Genomic DNA, 27,054 nt, shown 5'->3' with positions numbered 1-27,054 from the left:
AAAGAGGTGGAGCAGCGCAAGCCTCTTAAACTGGTGCAGGGGAGGGACGGATTCAGAGGGGACTTCAGCGGTCTAAGCCTAGCAGACGTAGGGCTGCGCGCCTCGGATCTGAAGCAAACAATGAACTGCAATAAACACTTTTGTATATAAGAAGAGATAGGCGTTGGTCTTTTGTGAGCTGAGACTTGAGGCAGCCCTGACAGTTGGTATTCCCATTCAAATGGGGTGTGTGCACTGTGTCATGTGATCGATTATGTGGGATGGGGCTTACCTGAGCCCCCACAATATTTAATTCAAGTTGGCACCCCTGACAGAGGTAAGGTGCAATTATTTGATGAATATGTGGCAGTTGATCACTTCTTCGCAATGTCACTCAACTGACAAGGAATTTACTTGCTTATATTTACTGAACTGGCTGACAAGGATGACTAACATAGCAGCGTCACATAGTTAAAGGCTCGATGCCTCCGTTTTGGGAGAGCTTCCTGTAAGCATCTCTACCTTCTCCCCCTCTTTCCTCCTTCCTACATCAGCACAGAGCATCAAAACTTCGGGAGAGCTCTTTCTCATTAGGGTTACAATTACCTTTTCCAGCCAGTGATGCTTTACATCGAACCATGGTTCATGAGAGCAGCAGGTGATACCTGTAAGCACCCTAATGTGTTAAACGACCATGCCGGGTAACATTAGCTCTCTCTAGCAGTGGCTCCGTACAGAGACCATCTGCCAAGAAAGGTTAGTTTGTGTCTTTAAGTTATTGGGCTTTCACCTTAAGGGGGGTGGGGGAACCATGCATTTAGGAAGTCAATGATTACATCCAAGTTACCTTGCCTTAGCTGAAAGCCACAAACAGAGTAGGTCTATAGTGAACTTTAGGCAAGGTTTGTGGCTTCCGGTGTGCAGAAGTGGAAATCTGGGCAAAAGTACAAGCTTGCACAAACAGTTCAGGTGGATTTGACACATACAATCTGCTGTGGTGCATATAATATATTTGAAAGAGCGAGCAAAAGTAAACCCGAACAAAAAGATATTTATTCTTCAGATTTAAAATTAATTTCCTGTATTCCTCAGGGAAACACCTCCCCTCATCCTATCCAAAGGCATAACTTTATGAGAAGAAAAATGGGGAAAAAATATATATTTTTTATTTACACACCATGGGGTGAAACGCTCCCCCACGGAAAAGCAGAAAAAAGGGATCTGCTGGCTGCTTCAGGTTGTGTTTGCTGCTCTTCTCCATGTTAGGTAATCAGATGTCATTTAGGCAAAATAAATTGGAACAACTTGAATAAAAAAAAAGAAAAAGCGAGAGAGGTGAAAGTGCAGAATCTGGTTTGGATAAAAGTTTAATTCTACGGTTCCAAGTGACATCGCCCTTTTACAGGAAGCAGAGCATACCGAGACAGGAGTGGCCAAGTAATGAAGATGGATTCATCTTGTTATCAGCGAGTCATTTACAAGGGCTTGAGGTAACCTTAAACATAGCAGATAGCTCAATGGCACTTGCCACTAAGCCTCTAATTAATGAAGAGCAGGCTCTAAATTAACAATGTACATTTACAGACAAATTCCGAGCGAATGCATTCAAGCCGTGGCCCTGAAATGGGGCAGTCGGCTCTGTTCTTTCCAAAAGAGTTTGCTCGGGAGGCCCACGGAGTTCAGCAGCTGTGCGTCCAGGTGTGCAGCCGAGAAGGGAGCAGTTCAGCGAAGGGCAAGGCAGCGTCATTTAAATCATGCCCTGCAACACCTGCGCAGGCGACGAAGGTGCATCAGCACGATCCCTTTATAACTGCGAATATAAAGACTTTTGATTTCCTGGAGACATTCTCAGACTTCAATTTGATATGACACTCCTCTTCCAACACCCACACTAATATATATTTAGGGCTGGCCCAGATCGCTCTCTTGGGCTTTGGGGAATGTGCAGATTTGTTCGTAGGCAATTAAAATATCGCTGGAGGTGCCTGCGACATGATGGAGCACCCTCAAATACCGTCACGGCAGAGATGTGAGCTGGTGGAGTGAAGCTCCTCCTGAAAGACGAACGGAGATATTTATGCGCCAATTAAGATGTATTTCCCAGAAACAACAACGACAATAGTAGTAGTAGTAGTAAGGATCTGATTTGTCCTTGTGCATTTCCAAGATGGGGGGGGGGGGAGAACCCTATCAAGAAAGAATATTTGGTGACCCTATCCTTCAGGAACAGAACACTGTAATATCTGAAGTGGTTTAATCATTGCGAAGCTGTGTGTAGAACACACACCCTCTTTCCCCCCCACCCATCCTTATTGCAGATAGGCTGAGCTGTGTACAGATGACCATAACTACCACAGAGTGTGAGTTCTGCTACCTCTGGGTAGGTTGATCAGTGGTATCAGAATTTAACTGCACATTAATAGTTGCTTTCGGACATTCAATGAAGGCACTTGGGAAATAAGTGTGTGTTCATTTGGAGTGACTGCGCAGAGCCTCTGTGCACACGAATGTATGTGTGTAAGTGTCTTTCTGCACACCGTTTGTGTTGATTTTATGCTGCCACCAGGACATAAGAGTTTTCTGGGCAGCTTATACAGGGTTGCCATACAGCTGGGAATTTCCAGACAAGCCCTCTTTTGGGGGTCCTTTTAAAGCAAATGCCCTGGATTTGGTGTTCAAATTTTATTTTTTGTGCGGGCAGCTCTGGTTCGGGCTCAACAACTTTGTGTGTCCAGATTTTTACCTCTTGAACAATGAGGCCAAACTTAGATTCACAAAATGTTTAGGGGTATGTGTACCCCCGCGTACCCCCCAGAAAATAGGTGTGTAATATAAAATGTAAAGCAAAATAAAGCATAAAACCATTTTTAAATGATGGCTGGGGGACTACCTAAATAACAAAACAGAACTCAGCGCACCCTCAACATTAAAAACAGAGGCCCAGGGCATATTTACATTGCCACCTTAGAGCTTAATGAAGTGGGGTGTTTTGTGAATTGCAGAGCTCTCCCTCCACAGCTGCTCACATCAGCACAGCTTCATTAGTGTCAGGTTCATTTCTGTTTCATTTCTGAGGGGCAGACTTGGATTTAACCCATGCAAAGGTGTTCACACCTTGGCTAGAGACAAATTAGGAATGGCTTACACCAGGTGGTGCTGTGGGTTAAACCACAGAGCCTAGGACTTGCCGATCAGAAGGCCAGCAGTTCGAATCCCTGCCACGGGGTGAGCTCCTGTTGCTCGGTCCCTGCTCCTGCCAACCGAGCAGTTCGAAAGCACGTCAAAGTGCAAGTAGATAAATAGGTACTGCTCCAGCGGGAAGGTAAATGGCATTTCCATGCGCTGCTCTGGTTCGCCAGACTCTGCTTAGTCATGCTGGCCACATGACCCGGAAGCTGTACGCCGGCTCCCTTGGCCAGTAAAGCGAGATGAGTGCCGCAACCCCAGAGTCGGCCACGACTGGACCTAATGGTCAGGGGTCCCTTTACCTTTACAAGGATTCCAATCAGTGTGAGAAACAAGACATCAAACTGTAGTATTTCTTAACAAAGTAAAGGATATATATGCATTTTGCCTACCATCATTTGAACATGGATTAGAAACCTAGCACTGGAAACGCAGTGAGGGCGCAGCCCTGGATTACCTAAATTGTTTAAAAGGCCTGAGTGAAAACAAAAAAAGAGCAACTGACGAAACCTAGATGGAAGGTGCTGAAATCACCCAGCCCCAGTTAACAATCTTGTAGTTCTGTTCTGGATCAACTGCATTTTCTTTTTTTCTTTTTTTCCATAATTTTTATTAGGTTTTATGCAATTATAACACATACTGCAACAAACGTTGCACAACCAAAAAACAAACCACAACAAAAACCAAAAAAAAAGAGAAAAAATGCATCTATAAGAAATAACAGCAAACAGATAAACAACACAAACAAACTTAATTATTTAAAAATCTAACCTTATAAACATGTTACTTGACTTCCTCTAATCCCTCCCTTCTGAATTTCCTTGTATCTGAATGTAACACTTTTCCAATATCATTATTAAACAACAATATTCCAGTTATAATCAAATTTCTTCACTTTTCTTCGTGTTCTAAATCCCATTTATTTAATCCTAATTTAATCCTAGGCCTGTTTGGTACTTTCAAATAACTTCTAGTTTTTAATATTACAATATTTATTCAAATAGTCCTTAAATTTCCTCCAATTTTCTTGATATTCCTCCTCTTTCTGGTCGCGGATTCTTCCAGTCAGGTCAGGTAGCTCCAAAAAGTCCATCATCTTCTTCTGCCCTTGGATCAACTGCATTTTCTGGAATGTTTTTCAAAGCAACTGCAGATGCATTGCAAGGGTCCAAATGGGAGGTTACCAGAGCATGGGAAATTGTGGCCAGGCTCTCTCCATTCAGGTGGGGTCACAGCTTGGGCACTCATGGGAGTTCCTGCTTTTTCCCGAGTTCTCAGAATGAGCCCTACTCATACACTTATACATGATGTCAGGCATGCCCTCCAAGATTACTCTGACCAAAATTACGGCGCATATCTTTTGGTGTGTCGCTGCAGTGTGAATCAGCTGGCTCCCGCAAGGCACGAGCTCCAGCTCACCCCCAAGACATTCTGGGATCCTGTCAGAAACCGGAATGGCTTCTGTAATTCCATAAATGTCCCGGGCAAATAGGGATAGTTGGAGTTATGGAAGGTCTATCTAGACCTTGAAGTCAGGAATGAGGCCAACTGCTGCAATCCCACCTTCATCTTGTCCCTGTACTGTAGCAGCAGTTGTCAGGGAACTGCCATCAGCTCAGGGGCGAGAGGGGACAAGGCGGATGGATTACAGAGAGCCCCCAAAGATCGTGGGAAGCAGCACTTCCTCAGCGAAGGAAGGAAGCCACGCCTCTAGTGGGGAGGAGATGCAGGGCTCGGGGGATGCAAGGCGGTGCCAGGACACCTTGCCTGAGCAAAGCGGGAAGGAGGGAGGTCCCCCGTTAGCCAAAACTTCCTTGCGCAGTAGGCTTTCACGCAGAGAGGGGAGGTGCAGACTGGGCGTCAAGAAACTACTCTGCTGGGGAAGATTTAAGGACCGCCCACTCTCGGATTCTGCCAGTGAATGAGCAAGACATGAAATAGAGGCACTCTGCATTGTAAAGGGTTTGTTTTAGCACCAATAAGAATGCTTTAGAACAGACTAGTGAGGCATCTTGCCTGATTGCTCTTGAGCGACCACCCGATACCCTTAACAGCAGTGTAGAAAAATTAATTCTTTAGGTGCAGCTTTCCAAATTCCCCATGTAATATATGATTTTCCTTTGTATTATTTCAGCTACAGAAAGATGTTTCCCCCCATCCTTCCTTTCCCCCCTATTCACTCCAGTCTATTCCAGATTCTAGTCTGGGCAGCATAGCTCAACTGTGCAGGAGGTTCTTATTCCTCTACTTCTGTCCATACCAGGTCACTCAACCATTGCTACTGTGTCCTTTCTTCTAGCAGATCAAGATAATCAGGTGACAGCAAGAACTGCACAATTTTTAGCAGCGGCAATTAGAATAAGATCTATTATTTGATTATTGATGTAAACCTCCAGAGTGTATTTTGTCTGGTTAAGTTTTTACCACTAGCTTCAGTACATTATATTTTATTTTATTGCTATGGCTAGCGGCTGATGCAAACAAAGCTTCTTCTGATTCTGTGCAGGAGCCAAATATATAGGCCTGCAGCCAAATATATGGGGAGTTATCTCAAGGCAATATATGATCCTTTATCTCTGCAGGAAGGGAGAATATGTCAATTCCAGTTTCTCTCAGTTTCTCATTTTTCCAAATATTAACTTCAGTTCTCCACATTTCCACATCAGTTATGAGGGGGGTGTAAGTTTTCCTCACAGAAATTTATCAGAATTTTAGCATTGATTTGTTTGTTTTTTGTTTTTTAAAATGATATTTATTGAAAAAAATTTGAATTACAGAGAAAAAACAAAACAGAAACAGAAAAAAGAAAAAACAAAGAAAAAACAAACCACATCCAACAATACAAATTCAAAAAACAAAAATACACCGCAAACAGACAAAAATAAATCCATCATTCTCAAATCCTCAACTCTCATTACCTTCTTTCTTTGACCTCCTCCTCCTCCCTTTTTTTGTATCCTAGTTAATAATTATCGCAGCAAATCCTTTCCATATTTCATAATATTCTGTCTTTACATTACCTTAATCTATTTTCATCTTATCTTATAAAAAAACTTAAAACTTAAACTTAAATCTTATTTTTACCGACTTCTCACAACCATAATATTCTTACCTAATTCTTTAAACATTTTTACTAGAGCCAAGTAATTTCGTTCCAACATTTTTCTAACATTCATCCATTTTATAAAACAATCCTGGTAATAATAAGAAGAAAAAAGAAATAAAAGCAATCCAATCTTCATCCAGCGTCCCTTCCTCCTGGTCCCAGGTTTTGTCAGTCCTTTTTTCCCATCGATCTAGCGCATTAACCTGGTAACCTTATATCCGAGGCCCTTAAGTCACTTCCATGTCCCTTCCGCAGCTCTTCTTCATATTTAGCATTGATTTGAAAGGCTGTCTGCTATAAACATTTGTGCAAGGCAATTTTCCTTAATAGAATGCATTTTGTACTGTTGCCATCTGTCTGGGCGAAAATCCCTTAAAATAGCTCAAAAATGGCATTTTATTATTTTAATTTTTTTTGCGATCTTGCCAAAGAAAGTTCAATGACTTTGCCCCCCGCCCCCCAAAAAGCTCTGGATTTTCACTGTTTGAAATATGGCAACCCTAGTACTTTGTATGGTTTTTCCCTCTAATATATGCATTTATATATTCAACCTGGTATATTCCTTCTTGCGTGTGTTACTTGGCTGCCGAGTGGCGTTGCAAAATTCACAAAAGTGTGAATTTCAAGGGATTGCTATATTTCGGTTCCTGTCTTGCTTGGAAAGTATGAGCTGAGTAATATTGCTTTTAAATGCAAACTGATTCAAATTTTCTCCCCAGTCCCCAGAAGCTGCAAATGTAGCTATATTCTCTCTGTTCTGTTTTCTTTCTCCTCTCAGACTTCCCCCAAGGTTCCTTTCGCATTTCACTCCCTCGCCGAATTCCTAATCCTCAGTGATCCCCCCCCCCCAAGCCTCCTTCCTTTGGTCTATGGCCTTCTCATGCCCTTCCCTTTTGCTTTCCTTGTCCCTTCTGCCTATGCTTTCTTTAGGACAGAAATGGGAAACTTGCAACCCTGTCAATGTTGCTGGACTCTTCTACTCCCATCAGCTCCAGCCAGCATGACCAATCGCAAAGGATGATGGGATTTGTAATCCAGAAATATCTGCTTGCCATACCTTCCTATGGCTTTTAGGGTTCTGTCTTGACTGCTCCGTAACTTGTAAGATTTGGAACAAAACTGAATTGCAAGGTGAGCGTTTCATCAGCCTGCTTGGCCAAAAGTATACTGCACAAAAAAGACACCCAGCTATCATGTGAGACGAAATAAGTGGGTGCTAGTGAGTTCATTGCAAAAAGAGTAACATTCCCAACATGACCAAGAGAGAGGTGGTTTGTTTGTTTTTCTTTCCCACAAGCTGAAATATGAATGAATATCCTCACGGATCAGTTGAGTCATACCGGCCTGATCACAATTAAAAAATAAATAAATCAGAGCAATCTTCTGTCTGAAGGCAAAGAAAACCATGAATTCTCTAGGAATGGGGTCTGGTGGAATTATAAGGAGTCAAAGGAGGTTTTCTCTGCGATCACTTCACCAGCAGGAATTGTGTAGGGGGAGAAACTGCACAACATAAACAGACTTCTTTTCTTGCAGACATCCTGTGAAACATGAGCATTCTTCCATACCAGAAGAAATGTGTATATAATTTAATTACTTGATAGGCTATCATGCATAATTGCTAATCAGGCTCAGACATTCTTGCAGAGTTACAAAGACAAGAGAAACATCCACTCGGGTCAGAGCTTGCAAGCATCAAGGGTCTGGTGCACACTGTTGCGTATGATCCCAAGATCGCTGTCTGTAACAAAGTGTGCATGTTGTTCCATTTATGGGCAAAATAAAGAGCTGGCCCTGTTTCTAGGGTTGGTTCCCATATTAGCCTTTTCAACACTTGGTTGAATATCAGTTTAAGGACTGAAGATGTCTTATATGAACAGCCCCAAAATAGCATTTCATGCAGCTGGGGTCATACATGGGCACACTTTGATATTTAAATCCTTTAAAAACATAAAATAAAAGTGTATTACCTAGAAATCCCACCTCTATATACTATGGAAAATGAAGTAACTGACAGCACAAAATGCTTTCTTTGTTGTCAGAGCTTATTTGTGCCGCCTTTATATTGGATTTTATTACATGTATAACATAAATATGGATCGCATTCAACAAATATGTTTGTGTGTGTGTGTGTGTGTGTGTGTGTGTTCCTCTATTACAGGAAATCTATCCCTCCCTGTGCAAGTTGAGCTTCAAATCCTCTCCATTTTATCACATATGCGCCTTGCCTTATTGCAGGTGTTCATACACTATATTCAATGAGTATACAGTTTGTGTCCCAGGGTGCACAACAGCCGAGCTGTACAAACAAAAAAAATTGTATGCTCTTTCACACAAGCACTCACACCTGTGTAGAGAGAGCTTGTACCTGTGCCAAATGTGAACAAGTCTAAAATTACACATGTTCTTGGCCGCCGCTACAAATCCCCTTCCCAGTAATCAATACTGTTATTATTATTATTATTATTATTATTATTATTATTATTATTACTATTACTTTTAGAAATGTCTACAGTAAATATATATTCAAACACATTGTTGAATAATACATTTTCATGCAGGTTTTTAAATTTAAAAATCACAGAACAGCATGGAGACAGGACTGGACAGATTTATGAATAACGCCACGTGAAATAGATTTGGGCCCATGGTAAACTGACTCATGTATCCCTGGTCAATTGTCATTTCTTAGTGTCTGTGAGCCCCATCATGTCAGACTCGTTTTCTGTTGATATTCAGCACTCTCCCCCTCTCTCCAAACTCAGAGAACCCCTGAAAACTTTAACCAGGTTTGTGCGACGCTGATTGCAGAGATTCCCGAATGCACGGGCAGAAGATGAAGGAGCGGGTAGAATTTCTATAAAAAATCAAAGTGGCCTAACTCTTATTTTATTGTTTTGTGGAACACTGCCTTTGGGACAGGAGGACAGCACTTCAGTACCTTTCTAAGTATACCAAAAGATTACGACAAATTATCTGGAGAACAAGCCAAACGGGAAATGAGAATCCCTAGAAACACGAGCCCCACATCAACTGACAGTTGATAAGATCACAATATAAGCTGAGATAGAAAAGGGGGGGGGGGGAAGGAATATAAAAAGTAGAACAAAGAAAGTAATGGAGAGGGTGGGGAGATTGGTTAAAGCAGAAAAGGCTGGGTAAAAGCAGCATCTAATAGAAGCTCTTCTGTCCTCAGAGCCAGTGTATCGTTTACTGTAGCAGGACCAAGATATTTTAACGAAGGCATTCATTTATCATAAAAACGATATGGGGGTATCTTGCAGACCAGCCGCGAGTCTCGCCAAGGGTAAAATAGACAGCATAAATTGTGTCCAAATGTCGAAAGAGAGAGGGTCGCAACTCTTCCAGTGCAGCAAAACAGTCCACGAGGCATAAAACAAAAAATAAAAATAAAAACCTGAATGGAAAGCTTCGTATAATCCAAGCCAATTCACATGAATAGCAATATCTGACTGTTTGCAGATCTTAATGGCACCCATGCGCAGAACAGCACCAAGCAGAAAAGTGCAGGCAGAAGTGAAATGAGAAGTCACATTTAGAAGTGTCCAAATTAGGATGTACTGAAAGACTGTGGCAGTACAGTACAAATTTGCTGACAATGTCTTCAAAGGACATTTTAATGGGGTTTGCATTCTCCGCAGGCGTAACAACGTCACTTTATACCTAGTGGAAATCCTACTCGTGATATTTCATCTGGTGGTTCTCCAGTCCCATGTTGTTTTCCGTAAACCCTTTGAAACCTGCCGAAGTTGTTTTTCCTCCATCAAACAAGCACTTAGAGACGGACATGTAACTGTAGGGTTGCTCAGGAGAGCTGGGCTTCAGGCGCTGCTCTTAAAAACACATACAAAATGTTACAAAGCAAAAATGTGTGCGTCTAGGTGCCAGGTTACAGAGCCCGGCTACAAGTTTATAGAGTCCTGACCTTTATGTTTCTCCTCTTGGTTAATTTTGATTTAGGCTGTAATCCTAAACATGCTGACTATAGAATAATCCCCACTGGAACTTAGCATGACTTGCTTCTGAGCAAAAACACATAGGGTTTTCTGTTAGGCTGAATTAGATGATACACTGAGCATCAGATTTATACATAATGTTGAATTCTTGGCGTGGGAGAAGTCATGGAAGAGAACGATATTTTTTTTTGGCTTGCTATTTGATTAAGGAGAATATATTTAAGATGGTTTCTTGGTGGTATCTGACACCCAGCAAACTCTCTAAAATGTATAAGAGAGGATCAAATCTGTGTTGGAATTGCCTAGAAGCTGAGGGCTCTCTAGTACATACATGGTGGCCATGCCATGAAATTCTTGGAGATGGTGTATGAATAATTTAAAAAAAAAAAAAACCCAAACATTTAAACTCACATTTCAAAAACAAACAAACCCAGAAGCCTTCCTACTGGCTATAATAGGAGAGGAGATACCAAAGAGAGTTTGGATTTGATATCCCACCTTTCTCTCCCCTTCAGGAGTCTCAAAGCAGCTAACAATCTCCTTTCCCTTCCTCCCCCACAACAAACACTCTGTGAGGTGAGTGGGGCTGAGAGACTTCAAAGAAGTGTGACTGGCCCAAGGTCACCCAGCAGCTGCATGTGGAGGAGCGGAGACACGAACCCGGGTCCCCAGATTACGTGACTACCACTCTTAACCACTACACCACACTGGCTACACAAAGAAAATACACAATTTGTTTTTGTATGCAACAGCAACCGCAAGAATGGTTTATGCAAGGAACTGGAAAGAAGAAGCCATTCCAACAAAAGACCAATGGTTGTATAAACTAATAGCATTCGTAGAATTAGTGAGTATGACAGCTAAAATAAGGAATTAGGAGGAGAGGAAAACAAGGGGCAAGTAGGAACACCTTGGAGAATGTTTAAAAATATATGGCATTAAGATAAAATTGAAAGTAGGGGTGAACCATTGAATAGCAGTTGACAAAATAAAGGAACTGAAGGGAGGAAACTAGGGTGGAGAAATTAATGGTGATGCAGCAAATTTAAGGGCTGTGGGTATTTTTTAGAATGTCACTGATGGGTAGGTTGAGAAGTCTGCATTGAAATATTGTAAAATGGAAAATGTATGAGGTGTGTAACGAAAACTGGAAAATGCATAAATAAAAACAAAATAAAAAATAGCCTGAATTAGATGCAGACCAAAATAATAACAGTAAGTGGAGGACAGCAAACAGGTTTGTAGCATATATATTTTTCTGCTGTGCAATTTTTAGATCCAGATTAAACAGTTGTTAGTACTCCCTCATATTTAAGCTTAATAGATCTATTATAACTATAGACTCACATGGAGAAGTATGGTGAAAAACATCCCTAGAAAACAGACCCATTTGTGAATGGGTTAGAATCTCATGCAAGAACTGGATTTGACAACTAATACCTGCTCTTCACTGTTACAACGTATTGGTGCACAGAGACCTAAAACCAAAAGTCAATCCAGTCTTGTATTTCATGTTCAAAGTGCTTTTTCCTACTGTACAATCCAAGCATCTGGTAAGCAGCAGAGACTCAGCTGCTGGGAGGTCAAGTTAGCACTATTACCCAACCAGGCATTCCATTACTGCTTGTAACTGCTAGTAAAGGGACCGGTCATGTTGTGCGGATGTCTGGTGATCGTCTTCCAAAGCAACTACAGTGGTACCTCAGGTTAAGTACTTAATTTGTTCCGGAGGTCCGTTCTTAACCTGAAGCATCACTTTAGCTAATGGGGCCTCCTGCTGCTGCCGTGCCTCCGGAGCCCGATTTCTGTTCTCATCCTGAAGCAAAGTTCTTAACCTAAGGTATTATTCATGGGTTAGCAGAGTCTGTAACCTGAAGCCTCTATAACCCGAGGTACCACTATACTCTATTCCAAACTTAAAAATGGAGAGCGTAATGCTGGTGGTCAACAAAGGGTTTAAAGACTGTCTCAAGGCAAATCTAAAAAAATGTAGTATAAACACTGACAACTGGGAAACACTGGCCTGCGAGCGCTCCAATTGGAGAACAGCCATTATCAAAGGTGTCATGGGCTTTGAAGACACTCAAACTCAGGGCACAAGGGAGAAACGTGCTAAGAGGAAGGCACACTTGGCAAATCCGCACCGTGATCAACTCCCGCCTGGAAACCAATGTCCCCACTGTGGAAGGACGTGTGGATCCAGAATTGGCCTCCACAGTCACTTACAGACTGATTGTTTATGGAAGACAATCTTACTCGGCTATGAGTGATCACCAAAGAAGAAGTAGTAGTAGCAAGGGAGAAGGGTTGTAGCTCAGTGGTGGAGAATGTGTGCTTTGCATGCCAAAGATCCCAGGTTTGATCTCTGGCATCTTTCAAGTCAAGTGAAAAAATCATGGAAAACTATTATCGGCCAATGTAGACAGTTTTGAGACTGATGGACCATTGATGCGAGGCTCTATAAGGCATCTCCTCATGTTTTCTATGTGTTTAGAGCAGGGAGGCTGTGCACCTCCTTGGCTGCCACTCAGCATCAGCCAAGTGCTACCTGCTCATCCCATCTCACCGAATGCATCACCCACTGTGCTGAAAGGCCAATACAGTGGTACCTCAGGTTAAGTACTTAATTCGTTCCGGAGGTCCATACTTAACCTGAAACTGTTCTTAACCTGAAGCACCACTTTAGCTAATGGGGCCTCCTGCTGCTGCCATGCCACCGGAGCACGATTTCTGTTCTCATCCTGAAGCAAAGTTCTTAACCTGAAGCACTATTTCTGGGTTAGCGGAGTCTGTAACCTGAAGCGTATGTAACCTGAAGCGTATGTAACCTGAGGTACTACTGTAGTCCCATATGACACACGTTTCTTCAGAAGTAGCTCACATTGCGTTCGCTGAGATTTACTCCAAAATAAGTGCATACCAACTTGCAGCATTTAAGGCTGCATCTGGAGACCAGGGGAGCTTTCTGAAGTGTTGCAAAGGTAGCCAACAGATTTCTCTGTGGATGCGAGGTGCTGTGGAACAATTGCTGTGACGCTTCTTCAGCTGAAGGCATCAGTTACACTTCTCCTTAAGTCACCAGGCAGCATATTTTATTTTTTATTTTTTAAAAGTGAAGCGTAAGTCATGGTACCTCTACAGTGAAAGACTCCCTTTTTTTGTGAGCATTCGATCTGTTGGGCTTAACAATCTCTGCGTGTGGGGCATAGCACGGCGCTTTTGTTCCACCTGATTGAAGTTGTCAGCTAGTTTTTTCACTTCGTACAGTAGATATTAGTATTTATTTTCATGGGCTGTCTGTACCAACCGGACTGCACTCAAGTTAAATGTACTTTAAACACCGATTACCTGCAACCCGTGTTTAATCTTAACCATGGGCTATGGATATTTCACCCCACAGGTATTTTTCTGTAATCGCAGTGTGTGAGTCACATAACCTATCAGGAGCGCAGATATGAACTCCTGTAATTTGGGGCATGCTTTGCAACAAGAGCATAGAATAGTAAGCTTGCAAGAGCTAAATGTTCTCTGTTTTCCAGAAGGCTCTTATTTGGTGACATTTCTCAATGCATTGCTATTTTTTACAATCACATAGCAACAACAACAAAAAACAAACAAGGGACAGAGATTGGTGGTACTCATTCAAGGCAAGGTCTACCTGTTTAAATGTTAAATGGACTCAAGACTGAAATGTGCTCTTGAAATATCCGTTTGAAACTTCGGAACAATCAGTAGAGACAAAGGATACATAGCATGCTTGGATCACAAAGATCCTCTCATTTGTGGTTAGCCCTTTGCTTTTTAAAGTTTCAGAGGAAATGACAAGGCAAGTGGGCACGACAATGTACTTGACCTTCCTGAACTGTACCTCCTACAGGCATTCAGTCATCAAATTTTCTAAGAACTTCAGACTTTCTTCTGGTACTTTTCCTCCCTCAAACTCCATGCACAATAAGGTACCATTTGATCACATCAGTCTTTCACACCAAGGTGGTACTTCTTGAACATATCAGCCCATTGGAAAACATGTCAGTGAAAGCTGGCTCAATAACTTTGATGCTCCCTTCCTCTGAAGATTTGCCAAAGAATGAGTGACTGTACACATTTTAATGGCACTTGGCTGGCTTTTATTGTCCAGAACTATGTTTTACAACTAGCAAGGTGATGCGTAGAAATTTAAGCAACATTAGGAGAAAATTCCAAATTGTTGGAGCTTTCTTTTTTTAAAAAAAAATATGTATTTTTATTCTTGGTTTACAAAAGTATGTGCAATGTCTCTCTTTTTTTCAAGTAACATTTTTTACAGATCAGTTTCATTTGTTGAGACATTAGGAAGAAAAGGGGAAAGAGGTGGAGGGGGGAAAAGGTGAGTGGGGGTGGGGTCGGGTGGCAATATTTCTATTTTACTTAATATATGTGGGGTTTTGTGTCAGCATTGCTTGTGCAGGTTCTCTGCTATTCACTTGTGTTCCTTTGGTGGTGAGGGGTTGGGGTTGGCCTAGGGTGTGGTTGTTTTGTTTGTGGTTGGCTGTGGTGATCTTTGTTTTCATGTGTGAGTGGGGTGGGTGGGTGTTTTGGATCAGGTTAGCCATATTGATTTGTATGCTGTTGGTGGATTTTTGTCATTGTCCTGTTGGGCTGTGTATGTGATGAAGGGGAGCCATACTGGGGTAAAGGCGTCTTCTTCTATTTGTCCCCATGTCAGTTTCAGTTTATTGGTTAATTTTTCTAGTAAGGCTGTTTCCCATACTATTTGGTACCATTGGTCCATGCTTACTCCTGACAGGTCTCTCCAGTGTCTGGTTATGATGTTTCTGGCTGCTGAAAGTAGGTGGGTTATGAGTTCTTTGTGGTGTAGATGGGCATTATTAGCACTAGTTTTCTTGGTGTTAGGTACCACCTGTAGGTGAGTTTCAGAGTGAGTTCTTTTCTTTTCATTGATATGGATTTAAAGGGGGGTTTAGACCACATTCTGGTCCATTGAGTGGGGTTAATCTCATAGCCTATGTTATCCTCCCATGGTTTTTTGATTGCGTCTAGGGGATTTGTGGGATTTTGGAGTAGTATTTTGTATATTGTGGATACCATCCCTTTACCGTGTCCATTTGTTGTTAGGAGAAGGTTTTTGAAGGTTGTCAGGGGCGTAGTTGTTGCTGATTTTACTTCTGGGTTGTTTAAGAGGGCATGTAATTGGTGGTGTGCTAACCAGGGCATTTGGGTATCTTCTAGTTTGTCCTGTATTTCTTGTGTTGACAAAGGTTTGTTATTTTTATAGAAGTCTATTAGGCGATATAAACCTTTGGTTTGCCAGGTTTTTATCTGGAGGTTTTGTGCTGCTTGGTGGAATAATGGGTGGTACTCCAGGGGAATTAGTGGGGATGGGGTTGGGGATAGTTTGCCTATTTTCCATGCTTTGAGCATGGTCTGTGTGTACCTGTTAAGTGTTGTGGAAATTTTCCTTTGTTTGTTTGGATGGAGTGGGTATGCTGTGGTGCAGGTATTTTCAATTGTGTCCCTCTCTAGGTGTATCCATTGTTTAGTATATATGGGATTATATGGCGTATTTGATTGGCAATGTAATATGCTTCTATGTTGAGGATTCCCCATCCTCCTTCTGAGGTGGGGAGGTGCAGGTATTTGGGGCTTATTCTTGGTTTTTTATGTGAGAAGATAAAAGAGTGTAGTTTTCTCTGCCATCTGTAGAGTTGGGTTGGGGGAATCCAGATTGGAAGGGTTTTGAATAGGTAGGTTAGTTTTGGGTGGGTGATTTTGATCATGGCTATTTTGTCAGAGAGGGTGAAAATCATGTTGTTCCATCTCTTTAGATCTTTGTTAATTTGTTGCCACAGGGGCTTGTAGTTGTGGAGGTACAATTTATTGAGGTTTCTGGTTATTTGTACCCCTAGGTATCTGAACTTGGTGTGGCAAAGTTTTATTTTGGTGACATTAGTGAGTTATTTTTGGCTGTGAGGAGGGGTGTTGAAGCACATAGCTTCTGACTTTGCAAAATTTACCTGTAGGCCCAACACCATTGCAAATGTGTTGAGTTCTCTGATTAGGGAGGTTGCTGTGCTTATGAGGTCTGGTGGTGTGACCATTAGGTCATCTGCAAAGAGCCCTAATTTATTGTTGGAGCTTTCTAATTCTACATTAGGAGGGACCTGTGAAGCTGTAAGTGGATACAGGGCTACCTGGGACTTCACAGTGGAAGGTTCCTTGGAGGAACTGCCTGCTGTACCAGGATATCTTCAAATGGCAAGGTAAACACCGAAGCACAAATGTGCTTATTAAGGTCTCCATGCAGAAGTTGGAGCTTCCAAAAGTAGTGTTATGAAGTGCTGTGTAACATACTAGTGAACACACCTGATTACCTCTAGCATGATGCTCCCTCTAACCTTACGCAGTACTTCACGGTTATGTCCCTGACTTGGCTTAGGTTCCTCCACTCAGGTGCCACTTTCCAAGAGGAAGTAAGGCTCCACCCACTTCCTGCTAGGGGTTGGCAACTTGTGGGACATACTGTAATCCCATGCAGGTTGGCGAGGAGGAGAAACAGGGACAAAGACAGAGAGATGCCCCTCCGTACATTGGCAATATCCACCACTGACTCCAGGGACTCATCTAGATGGGTAAAGAAAAAGCGTTTTGCATGTGCTGTGTATGCAGTATAATACTGTGACACCAGATGGCGCTGTGGAGTCCCACCTTTCCCAACCGGATTTCCCTGTATGAGTTTACAATGCGCTTAACTGAAATGCTTCTTTGATGTGACTAGATCCAGCCCAGCTCCACCTATCCCAAGAGGAAATAAGTGCTCAAAAAAGTAGGTTCCCACCCCAATATAAGCAGCTATTTAGCAGCCAGCTTGCCATTTAGGAGGCAATTATTTTCCAGATGGGGCTCAGGATAACATAGAACTGCCTTTTGGTTATCTATTGTTCAGCACTGCTGACAGCAAAAGAGTAGAGCCCATTGTGAGTTCCTGTTTTGCTCCTACTCTAGGGCAGCTGCCTATGAGCTGCTTCCCGGTTCCCTTCCAGACTGTTGGGCCAGTTTAGCACTTCCTGAGCCCTGAAGAATGATGATTGCCTCCTCGTAGTAGTATGTCTTGCAACATTCTGTGAATTTACAGTGGTGAAATAATGCCAATTTATTTCAGCAGAAATCTGGGTGTAGATTCGAGCCATTTTATACAGATATAAAATGGAAATTATTCAAGGCAAAGACAGGTTTATGAAGGCCTGAGAGCAGCCTCTGAATTGGGCCCTCTAAGTCTTTATCTCGGATGACGCGCCTTCCCCGTTAGCTTCTGACAGAATGAAGATTCAGAGCGCTAATATGCAATAACTGTATCTCAATCTGTTGCAGGTAGTTCAAGGCCATTCTGCATAAATGGTATGCATTGCCTCTTGTCTTAATCCTTAAAAACTCCCAAATATCTCTCGTGCTGGCATAGGTTAAGGTTTAATGCGTCCTCCTGCCATAAACGCCTCGCTCGAGACTAACAAATAAGGGGATATTGGTTTAAGCCCCTTTGTGAAAACCAAACAAGTTTTCAGCAGCTCTTCGTATATTTATGGTCCAACGTGAATCATTCCTTAGGTTTTTTCCCCCTGTTCTAAACTATTAGCAGTTAATGTTCATCATTCCACTGCCTTTACTCATTTTCTCCCCCTCTTGTCTTTTCCCATGTGTTTCCCCTGCCCACCTCCCACTCTGCAGTACCAGCTCGAGAAAAAATCGCCTTGGAGAGCCATGCTGTTGCGATGGCACAAGTGGCTTGTCTTCTGCACAATCCTGGCTGCGATGATCAGTATTCCACTTCTGGTCTATCAAATGATGATTGCCTTTAAGGATCCTCCTCCCAGTCTTGTTTTCCACATCGCATCTGTCTGCTTTGGAGCGCTCACAGAGATACTTCTGACCAAGTGAGTGAAAACAAGAGTCTGAATTTCCTCCCGCCGCTTCCCTCATGCAAACTAGCAGAGCTGGCTCTTGCGCTTTTTCAGACTCGGTGGCATTTAGAACGTCCCTGCAGAGATGCAGCCATTAGATTAAATCACAGGTCTCTTCACCCTCATGTTTCAAAGCACCATTAAGGTTGCACGCCTGTGCTTGTCTCAAGTTTGTTTGCTTGTTATGCAAACCAAGCACTCAACTCCCCACCCGAGATCTCAAATTGGGTCCACCCAGCAAAGTCGAGAGAATAATATTTCAGGGTTGTGTAACTGTTAAGGAGTTTTGGTTATTGTTGTTAATGGTTTCATTATAAGGAAGGAATTAAAAATCCCTCCCAGTCAGGACTTAGAATTTCAAAGTCATCCTTTAATGCCTTTGAGTCACTGTGAAACTAATTCAGTTGCACAGTGAAGCACCATTCCATGGCATGCAAAACACAGATATGACAAGAGCGGAAATTGCAAAGTTGAATTGACGCGAAATTAGTTTGCAGTGTCTAAACTTTTCCGTTATATGCTCTCCAGCTTGAACAGAACAGGGGCCTATATTTCTAAAGCACAGTGAGTACTGCTGCTTGTAAGCCTAATTACAGGGCCGGTTCTTCCATTAGGCAGAGTGTGGCAACTGCCTCTGACAGCAAATGCAGGATGTCATGAAAGGATAGCAAAAACTGTTATTTATTTATTATTATGGTAAAGGTAGAAGGTAAAGGACGCCTGGACGGTTAAGTCTGGTCGAAGGCGGCTATGGGTTGCAGCACTCATCTCGCTTTTCAGGCCGAGGGAGGTGGCGTTTGTTCACAGACAGCTTTCCAGGTCATGTGGTCAGCATGACTAAACCGCTTCTGGTGCAACGGGACACTGTGACGAGTGCCAGAGCTCATGGAAATGCCATTTACATTCATTCATTCATTTAAGCAACAGTATTTACCGCTAGGGACAAGGAAGAAACACTTGTGAGGTTCTTCTTTGTGGGTTAAACCACAGAGCCTAGGACTTGCTGATCAGAAGGTCGGCGGTTCAAATCCCCGTGACAGGGTGAGCTCCCGTTGCTCAGTCCCAGCTCCTGCCCACCTAGCAGTTCGAAAGCACGTCAAAGTGCAAGTAGATAAATAGGTTCCGCTCCAGCGGGAAGGTAAATGGCATTTCCATGCGCTGCTCTGGTTCACCAGGAGCGGCTTAGTCATGCTGGCCACATGACCCGGAAGCTGTATGCCGGCTCCCTCGGCCAATAAAGCGAGATGAGCGCCGCAACCCCAGAGTCAGCCACGACTGGACCTAATGGTCAGGGGTCCCTTTACCTTTACCTATGGTGCCAAAATTACTTTCATGTGCACCTTGACTTAGCGAGATGGGTGGAATACTATTTGCTGCCCTCTCTCAGGCAGCAAAATGTCTTGCCCCTGCCTAATCATTAATATTGTTAGCCTTCCTATTTGTGGATGATATCCAGCTAAGTCATACCTGGAATACACCCGTTGAAATTAATGGACTTGTTAAGTTTATTGCATCCGTGGATTTTAATGGCCTGCGCCGAGTATGATTTAGTTGAATATTAACCGAAGAGTTTTATCCCTCTATTTGGGCCTGATTCCCACTTTAGATGTGACGACATCATTAACAAGCCATTTTCTCATGTCATTTTCATGTGGTGAGTATGCCTTATGAATGCATATCCTTTTGGAGATGGCTGACATTTACTGTGCCAGGTGGAAAGCCTAGAGAATTAATAGGCTCCCTGATTTGGTAGATATCAGCTGTCATCACGTGGGGAGTGCATTCAGAAGACGTAATCACCGGGTGGTTTCGCCAAGTCAAAGCAGCTGAGTATGAAAATTGAACCCTTTATCTTCCATTAGAGGGGCAATATGCTTCCAATGGGACTGAAATCCTCAGAGACGGAAAAACTGATATTGCCAAAGCACCAAAATTAAACAGGACTTCAGCATTTCAGTTATAAGGCTGCTTCTCTCTAGGGGCTATTTCAGTAGTGACACCAAGAATGCCTTTTAGTCTGTAAAATCTTGTGTATGGATGTTTAAATAGGATGTGGAGAATGGGAGGAAATTTGTTAAACCAAATACAGCCTTTTTGTCCAGTTTTCACACACAGGAAATGCAAAACCCAGTTTAATTAGCAGCAGTGAAAATGATTCTTATTAAACTAGATTTCCCTTGTTCAAGATTTCCCTTTGTCTTACAGCTTTTCCTTATAAAAAACTAACCTTGTGGTTCTGCCTAGTCCAATTACAAACACATTTGTATTTCTCTGTGTTGCGTTTTGTCCTAGTTTCTTTGGCTCTGTGAAATCCAAAACTTGCTTGGTTTTGTTTTTTTGTTTTTGATTTTACTTTAGGTCACTATGAAAGTCTAACAGATGATTTAGTGTATTATTCGTTTTGGCTATCAAAACAGATTGTGGAAAAAACAGGCCAGGTCATTCTGAAATGGCATTTTCATGCAATGGAATATACCTGATTCTGTCAGCCGCCAGATGTGTGACTTTATTCAGCAACCAATTCCCATCAATTGCACATACCTTGTCAAATGTACATGTACCAGCCAATGCTCTGGTGTATGTATGAATGAAAACAGATACATGCACAGAGGCAGGGGCGGCCCTGCAATGAGGCAGAGTGATGCAGCTGCTTCAGGCGGCAGATATTGATGTGCAGGGAGTGGCCATGTGCCCCCTATGCTAGCCTGCTGCCCTCAAGCACAGTAGAGGATACTGTCCTTTCACCAGTACTGGAGAAAGATTCAACTACCAGTCCTGTTGGCTTCTCGTATGTGTCTTGGGGCAGGATATCTTCTTGTCCTTTGCCTCAGGCAGCAAAAAGTCTTGAGCCAGCCCTGTACACTGGAAGCAGCACATTCAAGTTACAGAGACACAGATGCCATTTAAGAAAACCATCATACGTGAAACAAGTGTAATTTATTACAGAGTAGAGAAGTGTTTTCCACCTTGGTGCATGGCAGTTCATGGAACTGGACACAACTTATATTAAGCGAGAGCTAGAGGTATTCTTTATCTGTGGTACAGCTATGGCAAGTTTCCCTCTTGTATCCTTCTGATTTCCATCTATATAACGCAGGCATAACTTATAGTCAAAGCTATTACAAGGCATCACGAGTTTAAGCTCATGAGCACCGTCCCTCAGTTTCTTTAAAGTATTCTCCTTGGAACTTTTCCTTACGCCTCAGGAGTGAAATGTATCCATGTTAGTTTCACTTTATCTCAAATCAACATGCCCCACACTGACACGATTATCTCGAAGCTGTGATGGTCACCATTAAAATGTTGACATTTACTGTTTGAAACTAATTTGCGTTACTGTGAAATTGCAGGTATGCCCTGTAAATAAGTGTCACTAACATGAATTATCTTCAGACACTTAATGTCAGCATTTTAATGCCGGCCACTCTCTGTTGTAGGTGGCTGTAATTTGGGAGCTCGGGATCTGCAGAAGTACTAGGGTCAGGCTTTAATGAAGTGTCTGAGCAAATGAAGAACAGGGGGAAGTCAAGCACAGAACAAGAAGCGGGGAACTCTGGGAACGAACCTTCAGAAATTTAGATATGTATTTGAAATGCTATTTCTGCTCTGCACAAAAGCACAAAAATGCTAATGATATTTAATTTTCCTTAACTTCTAACCTTTTTAATCTGTTGCACTGCTGGCTCTGTACTGTAAAATGGTTAAATAATTCCAGGATTGCCATCTTTCAAAAAGTAAAAACCAGGACACCCCAAACCTTGTCAAGCCCCAAATAATTCTATACATCTGAATAACAACAATGTAAATCAGACTGTTTTGTATTACTGCTTATTGGCTGTGTTCACACATAAATCATGTTTAGCATTACAGTGGTACCTTGCTTCTCAAATAGCTTAGTTGTCGAACAAATTGGCTCCCGAACGCCGCAAATCCAGAAGTAAGTGCTCCGGTTTGCAAACGTTTTTCGGAAGCCAAAAGTCCGACGTGGCTTCCGATTGATTGCAGGAAGCTTCTGCAGCCAATTGGAAGCCACACCTTGGTTTTTGAACGGTTGTGGGAGTCGAGCGGACTCCTGGAATGGATTAAGTTCAAGAACCAAGGTACCAATGTATGAGGATGAACCCCCAGTGACCCCTCCCCACTCTTCCTTCAGTGCTGCCATAAATTTGGAAGCTTTTGCTTTCATCTTAGACTAAATTGCTATGACATCCAAATCTAGGTAAACTCTGGTTACCCAGACTTTACTATCATTAGCAAAGACAAACCAGTTTTAAACAATTGTTCACGAAGCTGGCTTCTTTACACTAACCATAGTTAAGATTTACCACATTTTTAGGATTTAGGCATAACAATAATTTGTGGTTAATCTAACATCTGTGGCAGCTTCCAAATTCTTCCAACAGAGGAGGGAGGAATGTGTGAACCTGAGATTCACAGTGGCTCATCTTCCTAACACCATACCATGGTTTAGTGTTACACTGAGTCATTCTAGAGCGTCTGACTTTGCTTTAAAAATATGTATATTCAATTAGGACTTTCCATTTTTCAGTGCTGGATGAGCATCAGCATTAACTATGAACTACAAAATGGAAGGAAGGAAGGGGGGATAATTAAAGGCAGCAGAAAATTACAGAAGAAACCGTCATGAAACAATTAGGCCAAAGCATCACTGGCATATTTCTTTCCCCTTTTCCAGTTGTTTGGGGGGGGGTGTCCTCCCCCCCACTTCTCTATAAAATACCAATTGGAAAATTGCCTGGGGGCTCCTAAATCATTAGTAAATTAAGAATCTGTTTTTAATAGCGTTGAACTTGTAAATAATGCATTAATTGACTAGCCTGAAAGTTAGGTTGAGTGGTAGGAACTCTGGCTGTAAATGCATAGTGAAAGAATTGTGCAGCGTGAGGAAGCTGCACAATGAACGGAACAAATTAAATATGACAGTTGATATTTGCGAAAATGGTGAGATAATTGGAGGACACCTGCAGCTGTTTTCCAACCAAAACAACAGAAGCTGAATATATATCCAATAGAAGTGTGTCACATTTTTATTTGGGCACGATTCTTTTTTGTCCTCCTTGGGGTTTTCTGCTGCGAATTGTGTTTGTTTGCGCCTTATTTTTTGTCAGGTCATATGTCTAAACAAGCAACAAGTGCCTCTTTGCCTGATTCTGCAGTTTATTGGTTCTGTCACTGTTACATCTTGCTGTGTAAAAAATAAGAGCATGAATCTTATTTACTAAGAGCTGGGAGTACCTGCAGACGGTGACTCGGGCAACGCACAGGAGAAGCCTTGAATCCTTCAAAACATTTATCTGTGAGCTTCTTACCTGTATTGGTTCGGGGCTAATTTCTCAATATCTCAAATATCTAAGGAACGTGGCTCAATAGACCAGTAAGAAGCATTCTGTGTTTGGATCTGGACTGGAGTTTTGTCCAGCCAAAGGTGCTTGGAGACTAAATACACATTCTGTTAATGATACAATTACAGTGGTACCTCGGGTTAAGAACTTAATTCGTTCCGGAGGTCTGTAAGTGATGGCTATTGTACTGATAGCAGGTTTCACACAGCCTTTTATACTCTTTTACATACAGCTTACATCATGCTAAGTACATAACTACAGTGGTACCTTGGGTTAAGTTCTTAATTTGTTCCGGAGGTCCGTTGTTAACTTGAAATTGTTCTTAACCTGAGGTACCACTTTAGCCAATGGGGCCTCCCGCTGCCACTGCGCCGCCACCGTGCAATTTCTGTTCTCATCCTGAAGCAAAGTTCTTAACCCGAGGTACTATTTCTGGGTTAGCAGAGTCTGTAACCTGAAGCGTCTGTAACCCGAGGTACCACTGTAGTGATTATGCATTTTAAATAAAGATGCATTTTAAATAAAAGGATACATTCTACTCATGTAAAAACACACTGATTCCCGGACCGTCCATGGGCCAGATTTAGAAGGCGTTTGTGCCGGATCCGGCCCCTGGGCCTTAGCTTGCTTACCCATGATTTAACACATTGCTATGTTTTTTAAACTCCTGTCTACCAAACTGTGGCCAAAGATAGCCTCACGGGTTTTGCCCCATATTAAACAAGCTGCTGGTGATAGTGAACTAGTATTTTCTTTTAATTAACCACAACTACTACAACTATTGTGGGACGCGGGTGGCGCCGTGGGTTAAACCACAGAGCCTAGGGCTTGCTGATCAGAAGGTTGGCGGTTCAAATCCCTGCGACGGGGAGAGCTCCCGTTGCTCAGTCCCTGCTCCTGCCAACCTAGCAGTTCGAAAGCACATCAAAGTGCAAGTAGATAAATAGGCGGGAAGGTAAATGGTGTTTCCGTGCACTTCTCTGGTTTGCCAAAAGCGGCTTAGTCATGCTGGCCCTACGACCCGGAAGCTGTATGCCGGCTCCCTCGGCCAATAAAGCGAGATGAGCGCCGCAACCCCAGAGTTGGCCACAACTGGATCTAATGGTCAGGGGTCCCTTTACCTTTACCTCTACCTTTACTACAACCATTATCGGTAATCTCAACAGAAATATTTTGCAGGGCAACAAATCGGCACACAAGAAAATGAACGAGTGAAGGCATGTATTTGAAGTGTCTCTGCAGAATTTGCCATATCTAGCACAGATGTACAGTAACTTGCGTGGAGTGGGTGACGCTGTGGTCTAAATCACTGAGCCTCTTGGGATTGCTGATCAGAAGGTTGGTGGTTCGAATCCACGTGACAGGGTGAGTTGCTTTGCTCTGTCCCAGCTCCTGCCAACCTAGCAGTTTGAAAGCACGCCAGTGCAAGTAGATAAATAGGTACCGCTGTGGCAGGAAGGTAAACGGAGTTTCCGTGCGCTCTAGTTTCCATCACAGTGTTCCGTTGCACCAGAAGCAGTTTAGTCATACTGGCCACAGGACCCGGAAAACTGTCTTTGGACAAACGCCGGCTCGTCCGGCTGAAAGTGAGATGAGCGCCACAACCCCATAGTCGCCTTTGACTGGACTTAACCACCCAGCGGTCATTTACCTTTTTTTACTTTTTTTACAGTAACTTATCAAAAGGTGCTGGGAGATCCTTTCTGAGTCAATATCTAGTTTCCATTGGGCTTCCACTACTTCAGGAAATTTGATCTTGCTTTGTTTTTGCATCAGAACTGGGAGATGCAGAGAAAAGCTTTATTTAGCATTCTCTATGTATGTAGGCAACAAATCAAGCCTTCAATACATCCTTGTCAGTCACCAAAAACAAAGGAACACGTGGGAAGACTTAAAAGTAAACTGTAAAATAAAACTCTGGACATTGGCTGAGCGGGTGTTAACAAGAAGCATGAAGCATTTAAAACAAACGCGGCTTTTGAAGCAATTACACCTCTATTACTACATGATGTATTTATCTTGATTAGTCTGGCATCAAGGAAGTACTGAGAGCAACTCTGATGACAGACTGTACTATACCTCACACTGCAAATATGATATCATGGAGACAGACTGTAAGCATTGCATGCTGGCTGGGAAAATTATTAAGAGTTTTTTCTTTTTCTTTTTGTCAAATATGCAGGATGAGATGAAACTGCAGGAAATGTTATGTGTATTAAAATTCTTTATCCCATATGGAAAGACTTTCAAAACTGTTTTGTTTGGGGAGGCCAGCACAGTTGTAATGTGTTATATAAAATAGCTCATGCATCTTTTCACTTCAAAACAGAAAATTACCACCTAAGAATATTTTTACTTGATGGATTAAGCTGAATGATCAGCAGCTAATAAAACTATATGATATTACAGTCGTACCTCTGTTTACATATCCCTCTGAATATGTAATCTTTGGGTTATGGCTGCGGCAAACCTGGAAGTGTATACTTCTGGGTTTTGCCACGCACACATGCGCAGAAGTGCTCTACATGCCTTGCGCATGCGCAGAAGCACTCAATTGTGCTGCACGTATTTACGTAATTTTCGGGGTGCAAACAGACCCCCAGAATGAATTAAGTTCATATCCGGAGGATTCACTGTATGTTCATAGTGTTTTGATACAACTGAAATCATATGCAGTTAACTACGTATATCTGAAACAGACAAAGGGTCGTGACAATGTTTTTTTCCACTGTCTTTTGGTCAGCCTTTTGTTTCAGTCCCAAAATCTGATTCCCTTGACTTCAGTAGCAAAGAAGTGAAACCATCTTCTATTCTATCTTCACTTGAGGCATTTCTGTAATTCAGTAATTCTCAAATGGTTGGTCAAGGCTAGGGACAGTTGGATCCATCTATTTCCAGTCACATCAGTTTTATGTGTGTCCAGGAATGCCAACTAATAGGTCTGGGGATGGGTCTCCCCAAAAAAATTTCAATGAAAGGGCCGGGCCTCCTCAAAATTCTGCGGTGACCATGCACACAAACCCCACTCAATTGCGGGAGCAAGGCAATGTGTGCATGTCTTTGTTTTGTCCCAATTTCCCTTTAATCTGTGAGTTTTGGGGTTTTTTTACTCCTCACCCAAAATGTATTTAAATCTACAGTGGTACCCCGGAAGTTGAACGGAATCAGTTCCGGAAGTCCGTTTGACTTCCAAAACATTCAGAAACCAAAGTTTGGCTGCAGAAAGCTCCTGCAGCCAATCGGAAGCCACAGAAGCCACATCAGACGTTCAGGTTCCAAAGAGCGTTTGCAAACCAGAACACTCACTTCTGGGTTTGCGGCGTTTAGGAGCCAAATTTTTTGACTCACAAGGCGTTTGGGATCCAAGGTACGACTGTATATCTTATTACATTTTTAATCACAAGTCAAATTATCAACATTTTTAAAGATAAAATATGCCGTCTGTAATGCATTTTGTTACTCATTTTTTTTTAGCCAAGAATACTAGT

At 42.4% G+C, this 27,054-nt stretch overlaps 1 protein-coding gene across 4 annotated transcripts in view; it reads left to right on the top strand.

The window, feature by feature from the left end:
- LOC308478754 (uncharacterized protein) overlaps positions 1 to 27,054 on the top strand; it is a 275,098-nt gene that overhangs the window by 189,946 nt on the left and 58,098 nt on the right. For all 4 annotated transcript variants that reach the window (XR_013987221.1, XM_081008870.1, XM_081008871.1 and 1 more), the window contains one exon: positions 17,971 to 18,176. Coding sequence is in view for 3 of the 4 variants with exons in the window: in XM_081008870.1 (XP_080864996.1) it covers positions 17,971 to 18,176 (206 nt within the window). In the remaining variant the exon portion in view is untranslated. The remainder of the gene's footprint in view (positions 1 to 17,970; positions 18,177 to 27,054) is intronic.

This window comes from Podarcis pityusensis (assembly GCF_964106645.2).
Source record: "Podarcis pityusensis genome assembly, chromosome: 6".
Taxonomy (NCBI): domain Eukaryota; kingdom Metazoa; phylum Chordata; class Lepidosauria; order Squamata; family Lacertidae; genus Podarcis; species Podarcis pityusensis.
This window is presented reverse-complemented; position numbering and strand designations above follow the sequence as displayed.